Raw genomic sequence first — 13,534 nt, forward strand, 5'->3', positions numbered from 1 at the left:
ACTCTTAGGAGTCGATACTGGCAGCTTGTTCATTGGTCATTTCTAACCTACAACATAACCCCCTTCTATTCAACCATCCAAGACTAGGTCCTTCCCTGGATCTAGGGGTCAATCAGGGACACCTCTGACACTCATCTGGCCAGTGCCTGGCTTTGGGTTGGGAATATAATAAAATCCTAAAAAGTCATCATGGAGCAAAAAGGAGTTGCCTAGGGATAGGGAAATTCATGGGTAAATTTTTATAGTTCTTAAAATGTCACAAAAGTTAGGAACTGCTTTTCTCCTGGCTTTTAGAGGCTATGTGAGTAAGAAACACCTGGAGCTACAGCAGTCGCATTGCCACCATGAGGCACTAGCCCAAGACTGCAGACAGAGACAAACTGGCTTCCTGATGACAGTGAGGAGCCTCTGAGTCAACAGCCTTGGCCTGACCACACCTTTGGCGTCTGGCTTTCTGATTGATCGTGGCTCCTCACTGCTGAACCTGTTTTGGATCAAGTCTTGTGCTACCTGCAGTCCAAAGGCACTATGCAGACCCCTGGGGAGCCAGAGGCCACGGAGACAAAGCACCTGTGACTCCCAAGCACATGCTGTGTGATCAAGACCCACAGGTGCTGCTCCTGACAGACAAGGCCGTGCTCACAGACGCAGGGGCTTCTCTGCACCATGGACGTGACTCAGGGCTAATGACACATTTGGTGGAGCCTTCCTCACAGGGAAGCGAGAAGGGCCCAGGGCCCACAGGCTCCTGCACCCGCCCCACGCTCGACAGCTACACCACGGCTCCTTCTGCAGCCTCTCCACGTCCCCAGGAGGGCCGCGTCTGCCACGCAGGGGACCAGAGGGGACAAGAGCCATACTCACTGAGCTGGCTGCTCTGCACAGACACCCCCCCCCCCCGGGGCCACCACGCCACACAGGGAGACACACAGAGCTAGCGCCTCTCCTCAGCAGGGTCAGAGGGGCCGCCCTCACCAGGCCAGAGCCTCGCGGAAACCAGAGACCAACCTGGCTGCCCTGGGCCGGGCAGGCCAGCAGGAGCGGGAGCACTCGCCTGCTCTGAGCCCAGAGCCGGATGCCAGGCTGTACTGACGGGCGCCCTCAGGGTGAGGGCCTTAGAGAGCACTGGCTGGAGCCAGGCCTGCAGAGCACCCTGCCAGGAGCCAGGATAAGAGCAGGTGCCCATCAGCTGCACCCTTCCACGTCACTAGGTCACCTCCAATTGCACAACAACAATAAAAATCATAATAATACGTGAGTTTCTTGTGAAGCCACATAAATGTGCAATTTAAGGGTCCACGGTTTGGTTTCCTCCGCAAAGTCCTGTGGGTGAACTCTAGAATTGACAGGAGCTGGGGATCAACGATTGTTCTGCTGCTTGCTGTGATTGGACGCGTGTCGCTCTCTGGCAGCAGGCAGCTCCTCGGTGACACGGCTGTGAGAGATGTCAACAGCACATGTGAACAGAGGCTTCTCGTTCTCATCTTGGAGAACAGCATGACCTCTGGACCTTTGCACATGACATGTGCACTGCAGGCATCTCTGTTGCCAAGAATGAGGAAGAATGGCTTACCCTTGATGAGCATCTAATTCTTTATCATACAGACTCAAACAGCAGGTTAGGTCCCCTCTGAAGGAACCACCTCTACAAAAGTTGAGCATTCCAGAGAAGCCCAGGTGAAGTGCTGTCCTCTGAGTACTCTGGGCCACAGTCTTCATCACAAGGCTTCCCGTGGGGCCAGGAGGACAGGCTCAATCGGAGAAGATCCCTGGCCTCAGTTGAGTGCACTTCTCCAGGGTCCTGCTCATGTGCTTATAATCCACTGACCAATGGGCACCAGCCAGCTCATGCCAGCTCCCAGCAGGCTATGATGTCATCAGAGTCACCACAGACAGGTGGCAGGAGTCCCCTGAATTGCTCCCAGGTCAATGTCCTTTACCCCTCTCTGACCCTCGGGGCTGCTCCTCTCTCAGCCAAGGGCAGTGGATACCGGCTAGAGCCGATGCTTCCTCCCACACTCATAGCGTAATGTGCAGGGCACTGCGCCAAGGACGGCGACCCCCTCAACCCTGCAGAGGGAAGGGAAGTACCCTCGCCTACAGGGGAGGTTTCTGAAGTACAATATGGGACACTCCGTGCACCTGGTCCCAACCATCCCGCTCTCTGCTTAGTCTCTGGCAAACTAGTTCTGTGCGGGGTGGTGGCAGAGATAAGCTTCTGGAGACCAGCGTGAGCTCACGCAGCAGCAGAAATAGGGGTGCGTGGAGAGCCTGCGGGAGGAGCAGAGATTGCAGGCTGGAGTCCATCGAGGCTGGGCCAGTATGGAGCGTTCTCATGTGGACAAAGTTGGCTGGATTTAACCGTGGATACTGTACCACGTAGACGCCTTTGTTTACCGTGGCCAGCACACAAGCAACAAAGCACACGGGCCAACAGCACATGTGGACAGAGGCTTCTCGTTCTCACGGGCCGTGTCTCCGCTTTCCCATGGATAGGGAAAATCTGAAATGCTCAGTCTTCAGATTTTAAATGACAGTCTCCTAGCCCCGAGGCCTCTCTTGTTCCTGTCCCTCCTTGTTTTCCATAACTCCTGGGGACAGGGCGCCCAGAGATGGCGTAGAGGTGAGTCAGCGCAACCCGCTCACCACCCCTCGCGGAGGAGGTCAGAGTCCAGCAGCTATATCTCAAGCTGCAGCCCAGGCCTGCGAATGCTCACAGGGACGCCTGTCCAGCGGGCAGCAGCTCTCCTGGTAAGGACAGAGAGGCCTGCCTGAGTCTCCAGACAGCGGCAGGCCGGCAGGCCGCGGGGAGGGCAGGCAGCTCTGCAGCACGGGGTCCCACTGCCCCCATGTGGCCACCAGGCACACTGCAGCAGGCTCTCCTCCCTGGCAGGACCTGGGAACCTTCCAGCCTTGGGGTGACCTCTTCCCAGTGTGGCTAAGAAACCAGAATAAGGGCAGGGGAAGGATCAAGAGTGAAGGCTCAGAAATGAGGGAGCGGGATGTAGGAGGACGGAAGCTGCCTGCTCCCGGTGGGCCTTCCTTTCTGAGAACCAGGGCATCTAGAACCCCAGGTGTCCTTCAGTGCGAAGCAGCACACAGGCTGTCATCCACACAGCCACACCAGCCACACCCACGGTCTGGATGCTATGCCCGGAGGTCAGCGCTTCTACCCGTACCTGCGTGGACCTGCACTGCACCCCAAACACCACCTCTCTGTTTTGAATACCTTACTCCCTGCGGGGCCCCCACCTCCTCAGGGCTGTTCAAACCCAGCCACCATCTCTTCTGAATCAGTTCCAGGGAAATGTGGCTTCCCATCTTCAGGAGCCAACTGCATAACCCTCCTGACTGCAGGGGCAACTCCGGGGTTTGTCCCAGCAAGTAAGGGTGGTTTTGTTGAGGTAAGGGTCAGGGAGGATGAGTGTTGTCAACAAAAGCATGACAACCAGAGAAGCACGAAGGCTAAGACCAGGCCTCAACCCACACTCAGCAGAAGGTACAGGGGGCCTAGAGACTGAGGGCAGCCGTGAAATCAAACCTGACTCATAAGCTGAATAACACGGGCTTTGATGTGTGCTAGATGGATTCAGAAACTGTAAAATCCAGGAATAAATTAATTTAGATAATGACATTGTGAACTATTCTGTGGAGGTGCCATCTTTGGTACAAAACTCCCCAATAGCAATGCTGTAAACTGATCTGTTCCAGAGGACTCTCCCATCCCGTAGACTGCTGTGCCCACTGTAGGAGCTGTGTGTCCTCAAAATGACAGTGAGTCCCATGTCTCTGTATCAGCTTCAGAGCAGTCTGCATTCGCCTGCTGACCACACTGGGAGAACTGGACTCATGCTGAGATAGAGATCTCTCAGAGAAGAAAGCTCTGCTGTGTCACGCTGAAGAACTTCTAGGCACAACAAGTCCAACTCTTGGCTGAACAAAGAACAGACGCTGTTGGGCACTAACTGCAAAAGTCCGCTCTGCAGTGAACCCTTCCAGCCCAGAACACAGGGCGCCCACTCAGAGGAGCCACTTGGCAAGGACACGGGACACTGGGCTGGGTCAGCTGCCAGCAGCTTTTCCAAGCAGCAGTTCTAAATGCTGGGGGTTCCAGTCGAGGGTCCCTGTCCTTGCTCCTGAGGAAGCAGCACTGCTCAGGGCACCTGCGCTCTGGCAGCTACTGCACAGCCGGAAAGCACTGCTTCCCATGGGGACAGTGGGCCAGGCAGGGAAGTGAGCTTCCTCTCCCGGCTTCCTCCAGACGTCCCCAGGAGGCTCAGAGCTACACTGCTAACAATTCCCTATTCATACTTGGGAGTCGGGACTTAAGGCTCTCATGGCAACAGGCTTAGCGACAGCGAAGAACAGTGGGTTTCTTGCCAGCACTGGGTCAGGGCTTAATGGCCTAGTTGGAGGCCATCCCAGCCATTAGGGTCACATTACAGGGAAAAGACTTCTTTTCTAGTACCTTCCATGGCCAAATGGCTTAGAGACAGCCCCAACCAGGCATCATTCCAAGTTTGAGATCAGGGTTTATGTTACTGTGGCAGGAGGTCTCAAAACTGAGTGACATAGGAACTGGGGGCACAACACCAAAATGTCTGCTGCAAAATGCCGCCAACACCAGGATGCTGGACCTCAGCAGGCCAGCAGGGAGGGCTACCTGACAGCCCACACCAGGTTACCAGGAGAGCACCAGGAGAAAGATTTCCTCCTGGCCAGTTGCCAGGGCCTCTTGCTGGGTGACGTCCCAGCAACCTTCAAGCCACCATCCGGCCACTTACAGCCAGAGATGGCAGCAACCGCTGGAACTGACCAAGTACCCTTCACAGTGGGACTGTCTTGAGCACCGCATATCCTCTCCCAGACTTAAAAGCACCCCAGTGAATTAATTGTGGAGGTTTTCCCTATATTTACAGGATAGAAAACAGATGCTTAAATGGCTAAGCAACTGTACCATGTCAAATAAAAAATAAACAGCAGTGCTGCAGCTCACTCCAACTCAGGCCGAGGCAAGAGGCGCTGAAACGCTGGGCCTCTGCTGTCAAGCACGTCGAGTCTTGGGGCCGGGTTTCCCTCGCTGCCAGCTTGCTCGACAGAACACGGCCTGGGACGCCTGAGTTCTATGCAGAAAGGCTCAAGGTGACTCATTCTCTGGTTTCCCACTCACAGAGGAGAGGACCACGTTCCACATTCCAATGTACCGACCAGGCCACCGCCCACGCTGTGCCTTCCATCACTCCAGGTGAGGAGCTGGAAGCTGAGGCTCCCACTTGAACAGGTAGTTTCTTTCTGCAAAGAAGCCGCTTCTGCTGCATCGAGGACAAGAGTGGGATCCTCAGCCCGGGCACTTCACTCCCATTCAGTCTCTCCCCACGGACCCTCAGCACCAGCTAGAGCCCCGCCTGGGCCATATCTGTCCATCATGCAGTGAGCCTCAGGGCAGCATCTGCTGAATACTTGCCTGGAGGGCCAAGCACAGGCTACAGGGACACAGCAGCCCAGCAGGACCTCGAGGAGGAATAGTGGGAACCTACCAGGGAGAAGGGTAAGACTCCCAGGAGCAACTTAAGAGACGGATTTGTTTTCCCAGGAACAATCAGCAAGGGAAGTGTGCCTAAGAGGAGAACTGTGACTGGAGTCTGAAGGCTGAGAAGGCCAGAGGGCGAGACAAGGGGGACTTCAAAGGGGGCCTGGAGGACCCTGTGGTGGGAGCACTGGGTGCTTTGACGTGGATCTAGACATGGGCACAGGCTGGCAAGAAGGGCCGAAAGCAAGCTGTCGGGCAGTGGTGTGGGGCAGGCACACACAAATACCAATGTAAACGCTCACGGCAAAGGAGGGTTTCCAGCTCCTGCGGACAATCCTGGAAAACCCAGGCATTCCATCCCTCCATGTACCCAGGTCCTGAGCCACTAGCCTGGCCCTGCGGGGTCACTCTTCACTCCAGTGTTGGAGACAGTGACCAGGAGGTGGCCCTCACCCTTGGGGACAAGCAGGAATTGAAGACATTAAACTGAACCAGCTCTTTCATTTTTCTCCTGTTTTTCCAGCAATTTTTCTTTCGTGAAGTCATTCAAAGACACCCAGGTCACATTCACCACACCACAAAGCCCTGAGGATTTCTGACCCACAGAAATCAGCCGCTGCCTGGCATAGCTTCCCAGGCCTCAGACCTAGGGAGGCGTCTGAGCCAGGGTATGTCCACGGCAAGCATGTCGGACAGCAGCTGCCCACTCCACGCAGGACCGAGGGGCTGCTCCTGGGCACAACCTGAACAGAGGGCAGCTCGTGACCGCCCTTCCAGAACCACTGGGCATAGCCCCGTAGCTGCCAGGTGAAGGGCTGGAGCTCATGCTCCTGTGTCAGGCAGGAAGCAGCTACCTCTGCCACGCCAGGTGAGCACTGCGGGGCCACCACACCCTCATGGTCCCGCTGCCCGGCCTCAGCACTGACTCCTTCAGAGGCCAGGCTGTGTGGGGGTGGGCATTCCTGAAGACCGCTCAGCACACAAGTGGCTCCATGTGTCTCTAGGACTCATGTCTGTCAGCGCCGGGCGGCTCCTCAGAACCCTGAAGACCAGACCCTCAGCACTGCAGGAAGAGCAGGTGGCCCATGGGGCCAGTGAGCAAGACCTCCTCCACAGCAGTGTCCACACTCCAGAAGTGTCAGGTCCGGCATCCCCAGAGCCTTTCTTGAGTGGAGGGAAGGGAGTGGGGTGGTGGGCCCTTCCTGTGTGGTACAGAGCAGGGCCCAGCTGTCCCATGCATCTGGACAGAGCTGGGCAGTGAACGCCATTCCCCTAGCCCACCACTGCCCATCTAGCCCCGCGCTGTGCAGCCTGACCTTGCCCAAAGCCCTGCACTAAGACTGAGCCTCGGGGCAAAGCTAGGTTCAGGTAGCGCTGGGAAGGGGACAGGCTAAGCTGAGATCTCCCCTCTGGAAAGGAGACGTGGAGGCACTGGAGGACTTTGTGAGGGAGGATGGTGGGGCAGTTAGTGGGAGGCTCTCTGTGCCACATGTCTAGGGGATGAGGATGCTGAAGACCCACAGCCCCACCTCTAATCCCGTCTGCACATGTCCGTATGTCAAGGCTCTAGGTGTGTGGCTGTCCTCTAACCTATATTGCTGGATGACTTCAGCTGAAGTCTTCACACAAGATCAAGTGGAAGGTCATTTTTCTGGGGTGGGGCTGGCAGGTCTTCCCACCTCACTTTGGGGTGGAATGGTAGGCTTCCGTGTGCCCTAGTGTGGCTGAGGGACATGCAGACCTTTGGGGTAAGGGGAGGACAGCAGGCCAGCTCCACAGCTGTATTTTATGCCCTGACATTTGGGTCTGAGCAAGCGGCCCTGGTAGAGCATCCCGACAGGAGGTGCTGGGGGCCGGAGCTGAGGGGTGGACAGCGACCCTTCCTCTTCTCTGGGGTCCCATTTACGAGGAGACTTAGCATGCTTTCCGGAGAAGAGGAGGAAAGAGTAGAAGGCCACTGGGAGTGGGGACAGTGCTCTTTCCAGGGGCGACTCTGGGGCTTGGGTGGCTTGGAACAGAGTGTCGGGGCTGGGGTGGGGACGAGCTCCTGAGTTGGAGAGCAGCCTGCAGGCTGGCACACTGCGGGGACAGGGCAGTCGCTGTGCCAGGCTCCCACTGGCTCTCCAGGAATCCCCACATGCCTGGGAAGAGTGTGGGGCCCCAGGAGCTGGAAGTGAAGTCAGTGACGCTCTCTCCTCCTCTCCAGGTGTGACGCCTGAGACACTGAAGTCACCAGGGGTCCCTTAGATCCTGAAATGCGCACACAATTGTAAAGATGTGTGCATGGTTCACCTGCATGCCCAGGGCCAGCGACTGAGGCCTGTCCACCCAGATTGTTCTCGGGGAATCGTGGAGCCTGGGTGCACCGCATGTCCAGTCCTGCTGACCAGCTTGACAGCAGCCCAGCGCACATGGATGCGCACATGACCTGGACGTGCCAGTGAACTCAGTGCAGCCCCACGTAACTAGGAAAGCTGTTCACACACTGCAGGGTGCGGCAGGAAAGCCAGCCACCAAGCAGCGCTTCCTCAGGATCAAGAGCCACCTACCCTTCCACAGCACTGTCCCCGACAGGGCCACCAACTTCCTGAGTGAGCCCTTCTGTTACCACGGGGCTCCTCCCTATTTAAACCTCCACATTACGTTCAGTTTTTGCTGTAATGAAAATGGTTCCGTTCTGCACTCGTTATTCTGCGAGGTCAGTTCCTCTCTGGCATGAGAGCTACGCCTTGATGTCCCCAACATCCACACCTCCCTCTACCCTGCTCCACACTCCCCTGTGGTGCCACAGCCCAGACCTGCCAACAAGGGCCCACTCACCGGGCTTGGGAGACGCAGGCAGAGTCTGATGGCGGGTGCTGGAGGGAGCCTTCCTTCTGATTCCCTGACTTCAAGTAACAGGATCTGACCTCCCCTGCAAAGTTGGGAAATGTCATCCAGGTGTGTCACAGGAGGGTTTGCATGCAACTTACTGCCTTCATGTTAGACCCTGGGGAACCACTGCACACTGCAGGGCCACAGAGCGTGCATCATGAGGAGGCACACGACGTCCAAAAGAAACTTTGCTAAGAAAACGTTCTTTGCCAGACCTCCTCAGTAGTACACTTCACTACTTAGCTCTTTACTGTTTTAATCAATTTATTCAAATCATCTCTTAACTCACTGTTTATGTATTCCCTTCATGTGCCAGCCTGATCTTATTGCCCAGGCTATAATGGCTGTTTTCTCTCTTTCTCTCTCTCTCAGACACACACACACACACACACACACACACACACACACACACACACACACACGGTAGTGTGCACAAAAACAGGCTTATTAAGCATGCAGTTTTGATTGGCAGACCACATGAGACCAGCCCTTCCCCTGAATATGCAGATGAGAAAGTGCCTCAGCAGCTGCCTGTGTGTCAGCCTGTTAATGAGAAAAGCAAAGGACGGGATTCATCTGCAGAGTTAAATTAGCTCTTCCAGAGGGCTCAGGATACTAAGGTGTGAAAATCGGCCCTGATGCAAATCCTCTCCCTGGAGCACCTCCTAGTCCTCCTCGGAGGCCCAGGAGGCACAACTAGCTCTTGTGCTGTGAGCGCCTGGTACGCAACCCCTGCCTCCACGGTGCAGAAGTCAAAGTCAGCCTGGCCCTTGGAGGGTCTGGCAGGTGTTGCTACTGTTCTCCACAACACGAGTCTTTATCTCTGCAACTTTAGAAGCGCCGTGAGTGATAAGCTATGGCACTACGGCACTACATAAGGCAGCCATTCAACTCATCCTCCAAGCTAGGGCCCTTCTGAGAGCAAAACAATAAGCCTCGCTCGTCCGTGAGGACCTTGGCCAACGTGCATCCCAGGAAAGCCAGCACTCATGTGTCTTATCTTTGGAACCTTGAACTTGCCACTTATGTTTCTCTACATATACCACTAAGTCCTTTTTATAAGAAGGTTCTGAAAAAAATATACCAAGGGCAGATTCTCAACATATATACAATAAATACATACGTGATCCTGGGCAAGGCCCTGAGGAGTTTACAACCAAACACGTCATTCATCAAATAAGTACAAGTATATAAATAGTTACAGACTATGATATTGGCAAATAAGGCAAATAATAAGATATTGGGGGAGCCAGAAACAGGTGCTCCTGGTTAAGGCTGGGGAGTTCAGGAAAGATTTTCTCGATGCTTACCTTAAAACTAAAATGTGACAGATAAAGACAAATTGCAAGCAGTGCAAAGGCCCTGAGGGATGAAGAACACATGGTTCCCAAGAACATTGTTTGGTAAATCACAGGTAGGTCCACCTGTCCCACCATTCATGCAGATCCCTGAGAAAGCTGCTGCCCCCACCCTTCCTGCTCCCCCTGAGACTCACCATGTCCATCAATGAAGACATGCATGGCGTCCACAGACATCTCCTCTTGCACAGATGTTTCAGGCCCACTGATGACTTGCAGGACAGAACTGTCTTGTTGGGAAGTCACCCTGTAGATTATCTGCCTATGCCTATTGCCCTGGAAACTTAACAGGCAGAAAAGTCAAAACCATGAGGAATCCCTCCTCTTCCTCAGGGAAGCACTAACAGAAGCAGCCAGGAGATGGGCCCTCCTGCCCCCACCATGCGCCAGGGAAGCACTTACAGGGCCGCCGTCCTGGCAGGCTGAGCGGGCACGGGGCTGGCACTGGCATGGTCCTGTTGTTGAGAGTCTGGCTGTCCTGGTTTGGAATCCTGTCCACAGGGCTTCTCCCTCTCCAAGTCTTCCTCCTTCCTCCCCTGGGCGCTATGATCTGGAAAACACTGCTGGGTGTCATTATCCTGTGAAATAGGACATTAAGGGGGTGTCCCCTGGGAATAGGCTGAGAAAACAGGAACTGGAATAGAAAGAAATCTAAGCAGCTCCTCTGAATTCCAGATGCTTTAAATAAATTTCTATTCTGCTCAGTAAGAAAGCTCCTGAATACACATGAAAACAGAAGTGTGTATACCTCCAAGACACCACAAACACTGTCTCTCATTCACACCAGGATTCGGGATGCCCTTGGATAACTTGGCAGCATGCCTGTCCATGTGGAGACCCTCATTCACATCATGGCCTGAGAACTCTGGCAGCATGGCCAGGTGAACGCGGTCCCTAAACACACCTGCCCTTCTGCAGCAAGTCCCTCTCACCATTGTCCAGTCTCCAGATCAAAGGGCTCAAGCTGAAGCTGAGATGGCCCCTGATTCAGTGGGCACAGCTGACTTTTCGTCCTGCGCTCAGCACTGAGCACAGTGAGACCCCATACCGGCTCCTGGCCCCAGGCCGTGTGAAGGTGAGTGAGATCTCTGAAGTTGACAGGCACAGGTTGGGCTCTGCACTTTATAAATCCTCTTTAAGCAATGGACCAAAACAAGGGCCTTAGCTCGGGCTGTTATGCAAAATGCCCCACAGGGCCAGCCCTTGCCCTATGTGAACACACCTAATGGTCACTTTCAAGGTCAAAAAAGACCAATGTCTTTCTATGACCAAAGATACCAGCTGTGGGCTCTGAAGCCCCTAGACCTGGGCCTGAGAGATCAGGATCAAGGCATGTGAAGTCCCCATCCGTCAAGGTACACTGTCCTCACCCCACAGAGGTTGTGCAGAGACCCGTCTGTGGGCATAAAAATGCTGCCACGCACGTGATCAAGTCTCCCACCCTCAGCCATCCAGCACCTCGAGGAAGCTGCAGGCTCTGAGAAGACAGCCTCCCAGCACCTGTGTGACCCGGCTCCTGTCAGGACGGAGGCTCCTGACCACCAGGCAGGGTCTGCATGAGGAAGGGCCAGCACAGCAACAGTGGTGGCCAGTGATGGGCCGCAGAGAAGCCCCAGAAGCCCTGTGGAGACGGCGCTCCCTCCACCTGCTGGAGGGCCCCTCCGTCCACCTCTGTCCTACCTGGGTCTCCCATAGGTCCTTGTGAGATCAGCATATGGACTTTTTTCCTTTACCCTTAAAAATATTTATAGGAATATTTCTGTTTGTAAACATGCTACACATTCACTTTGTATAAAAACCAGAGAAAAGGAAAAATTTAAATCACTCCTGATCTTGCCATCTTGGTAATTACACCAGGGTCCATTTCACCAATCCCCCACTGTTTTTTTCTCCTAGATATATACATATGTTCTACTAAAATGAAGTAGTAATAAAGATGCTCTTATACCTATTGTAATTACCTTAATGCATTACAATATTTAATATCTCTAGATATTCTTCTACATCATCCAAAAACAGTAGTTACATAATATTACATGGATACAGTGTGATGTATTTAACGAGATCATTATGGCAAATCGGGGTTGTTTTGATTTTGTAAATTAGAGACAATTCTTCCATTAACATCTTTACATACCTTGATGATTACTTTCTTAGAAGTTTCTAGAAGAGACTGAATTTACAAAGGGACAATGACCAGACAATATACACAGACACAGGGCTCTGACCCACCATCTGTGGCCCCCAGCCCAGGAATTGAGCAGGCTCTCTCTAGGCACCAGCCCAGGAAGCCATCAGGACACCCAGAGATCAGGCTTGTGGGAAGGCAGACACCACTGCTCGCAGAGTATCCTGGAAGCCCAGCATGTGGTGATGGTCAGCTCCAGGTAGCTTGGACCTGATCAACAACTGCAATGTCCCTAAGGTCCCCCTTTGCAACCTAAGAGCAACCAGAGAGCGTGGAACACAGGGTCCCAACCAGCCACAGAGGCTGTGCCACCTCTGCTCATCTGCCTCCAGATCAGCTTGGACCTGATCAACAACTGCAATGTCCTTAAGGTCCCCCTTTGCAACCTAAGAGCAACCAGAGAGTGTGGAACACAGGGTCCCAACCAGCCACAGAGGCCATGCCACCTCTGCTCATCTGCCTCCAGATTCTTGGGACCAAGGGTCCCCATCAGGCCTGCAGGAAGCCTCCCTTTCCCACTCCAAGAGGATCCGCTCTGCCTGGGGACACGTTTCTACCGACACCGAAGGGTGGCGTCTGGCTCCCTGCCATAGCAGCTCTGCACACGGCCTGTGCTTGCCCCTGATGTGCAATGAAGGAAATCAGACAATAAATAAATGAATGGATGTGGTTTCAAAGGCTTTGATGGAGGGTGGTTTTCCTTAGCCTTGGATTTAAGGGCATACCTGATGCCTGAGGACGATCCCAGAACACTTCAAGGGGGAGACAGGCTGGAAGGAGAGCACTGCAGAGAGCTGGGCAGCCATGAACCTTTATCCAACCATTCAAGGTCGAGCCTGTCCTTCCACCAACAGGACAACTCTAGCCAACATCTAGACTGCCGGGGCCATCAAACACGGTCAGGTTCCTTACTACACACATGCAGAACTGGGCGTTTAGATCACAGGAACAAATTATGCTTTGGGGACAGAAGACCTGAGAAGTCAGTCCTGATGTCAGACAGATCAGGTACAGAGGAAGCAGCCTGGGTCTCCACCTTTGGCACTGATGGCCTCCAGGAACGACAGGTTATCTTCCTTCAACCAAAGCCGGTCCCTTCCTGAGGGAGGCGAGCAGCACCCCCAGCCCCTTCTCCCCGTGGCCCCTCCTACTCTCCCCCACCCCTCCCAGAACCCACCCCCTTGCACACCACCTAGGCTTCCAGTCGGGAACTGTTCTGATTGAACATGACTTCCCGGAAGACCTACGAAGAGCGGAACCCAAGCAAACCCGAAACCAACCTGCACTGGCCCAGCCTGAGGGACAAGAAGATCAAGAGACTGACATGGTGAAGGAGCGAGGACTTGGATGCTCAGTGAACCCCACTCAGAAGCACCCTGCTTTGCTGAGGGGACTCGACTCAGGCAGATTGGCAAGTCGTTGGAGCTTACCCATCTGCTACTGCAGGACCAAACTTTGACCCTGGGCTCCCTAGGTCCTCTCCTGGGACACCACAAGTCCCATGATGGCTACAGTCCAGTATGGTGACCGGTAGTCACATGCAGCTATTTCAACATGGTTCCTCGTCTGTGCAGTCCCCAATCC

At 54.3% G+C, this 13,534-nt stretch overlaps 1 protein-coding gene across 3 annotated transcripts in view; it reads right to left on the reverse strand.

Moving 5' to 3' along the window:
- The window catches only part of Pcnx2 (pecanex 2), a 175,331-nt gene that overhangs the window by 141,463 nt on the left and 20,334 nt on the right, over positions 1-13,534 (reverse strand). For all 3 annotated transcript variants that reach the window (XM_078023065.1, XM_078023064.1, XM_078023066.1), the window contains exons 6-8: positions 10,165-10,312; positions 9,900-10,045; positions 8,351-8,444 (exon numbers count right to left, since the gene is read on the reverse strand). In XM_078023065.1, the coding sequence (XP_077879191.1) occupies positions 8,351-8,444; positions 9,900-10,045; positions 10,165-10,312 (388 nt within the window). The remainder of the gene's footprint in view (positions 1-8,350; positions 8,445-9,899; positions 10,046-10,164; positions 10,313-13,534) is intronic.

Source organism: Ictidomys tridecemlineatus, chromosome 10, assembly GCF_052094955.1.
Source record: "Ictidomys tridecemlineatus isolate mIctTri1 chromosome 10, mIctTri1.hap1, whole genome shotgun sequence".
Classification (NCBI taxonomy): Eukaryota; Metazoa; Chordata; class Mammalia; order Rodentia; family Sciuridae; genus Ictidomys; species Ictidomys tridecemlineatus.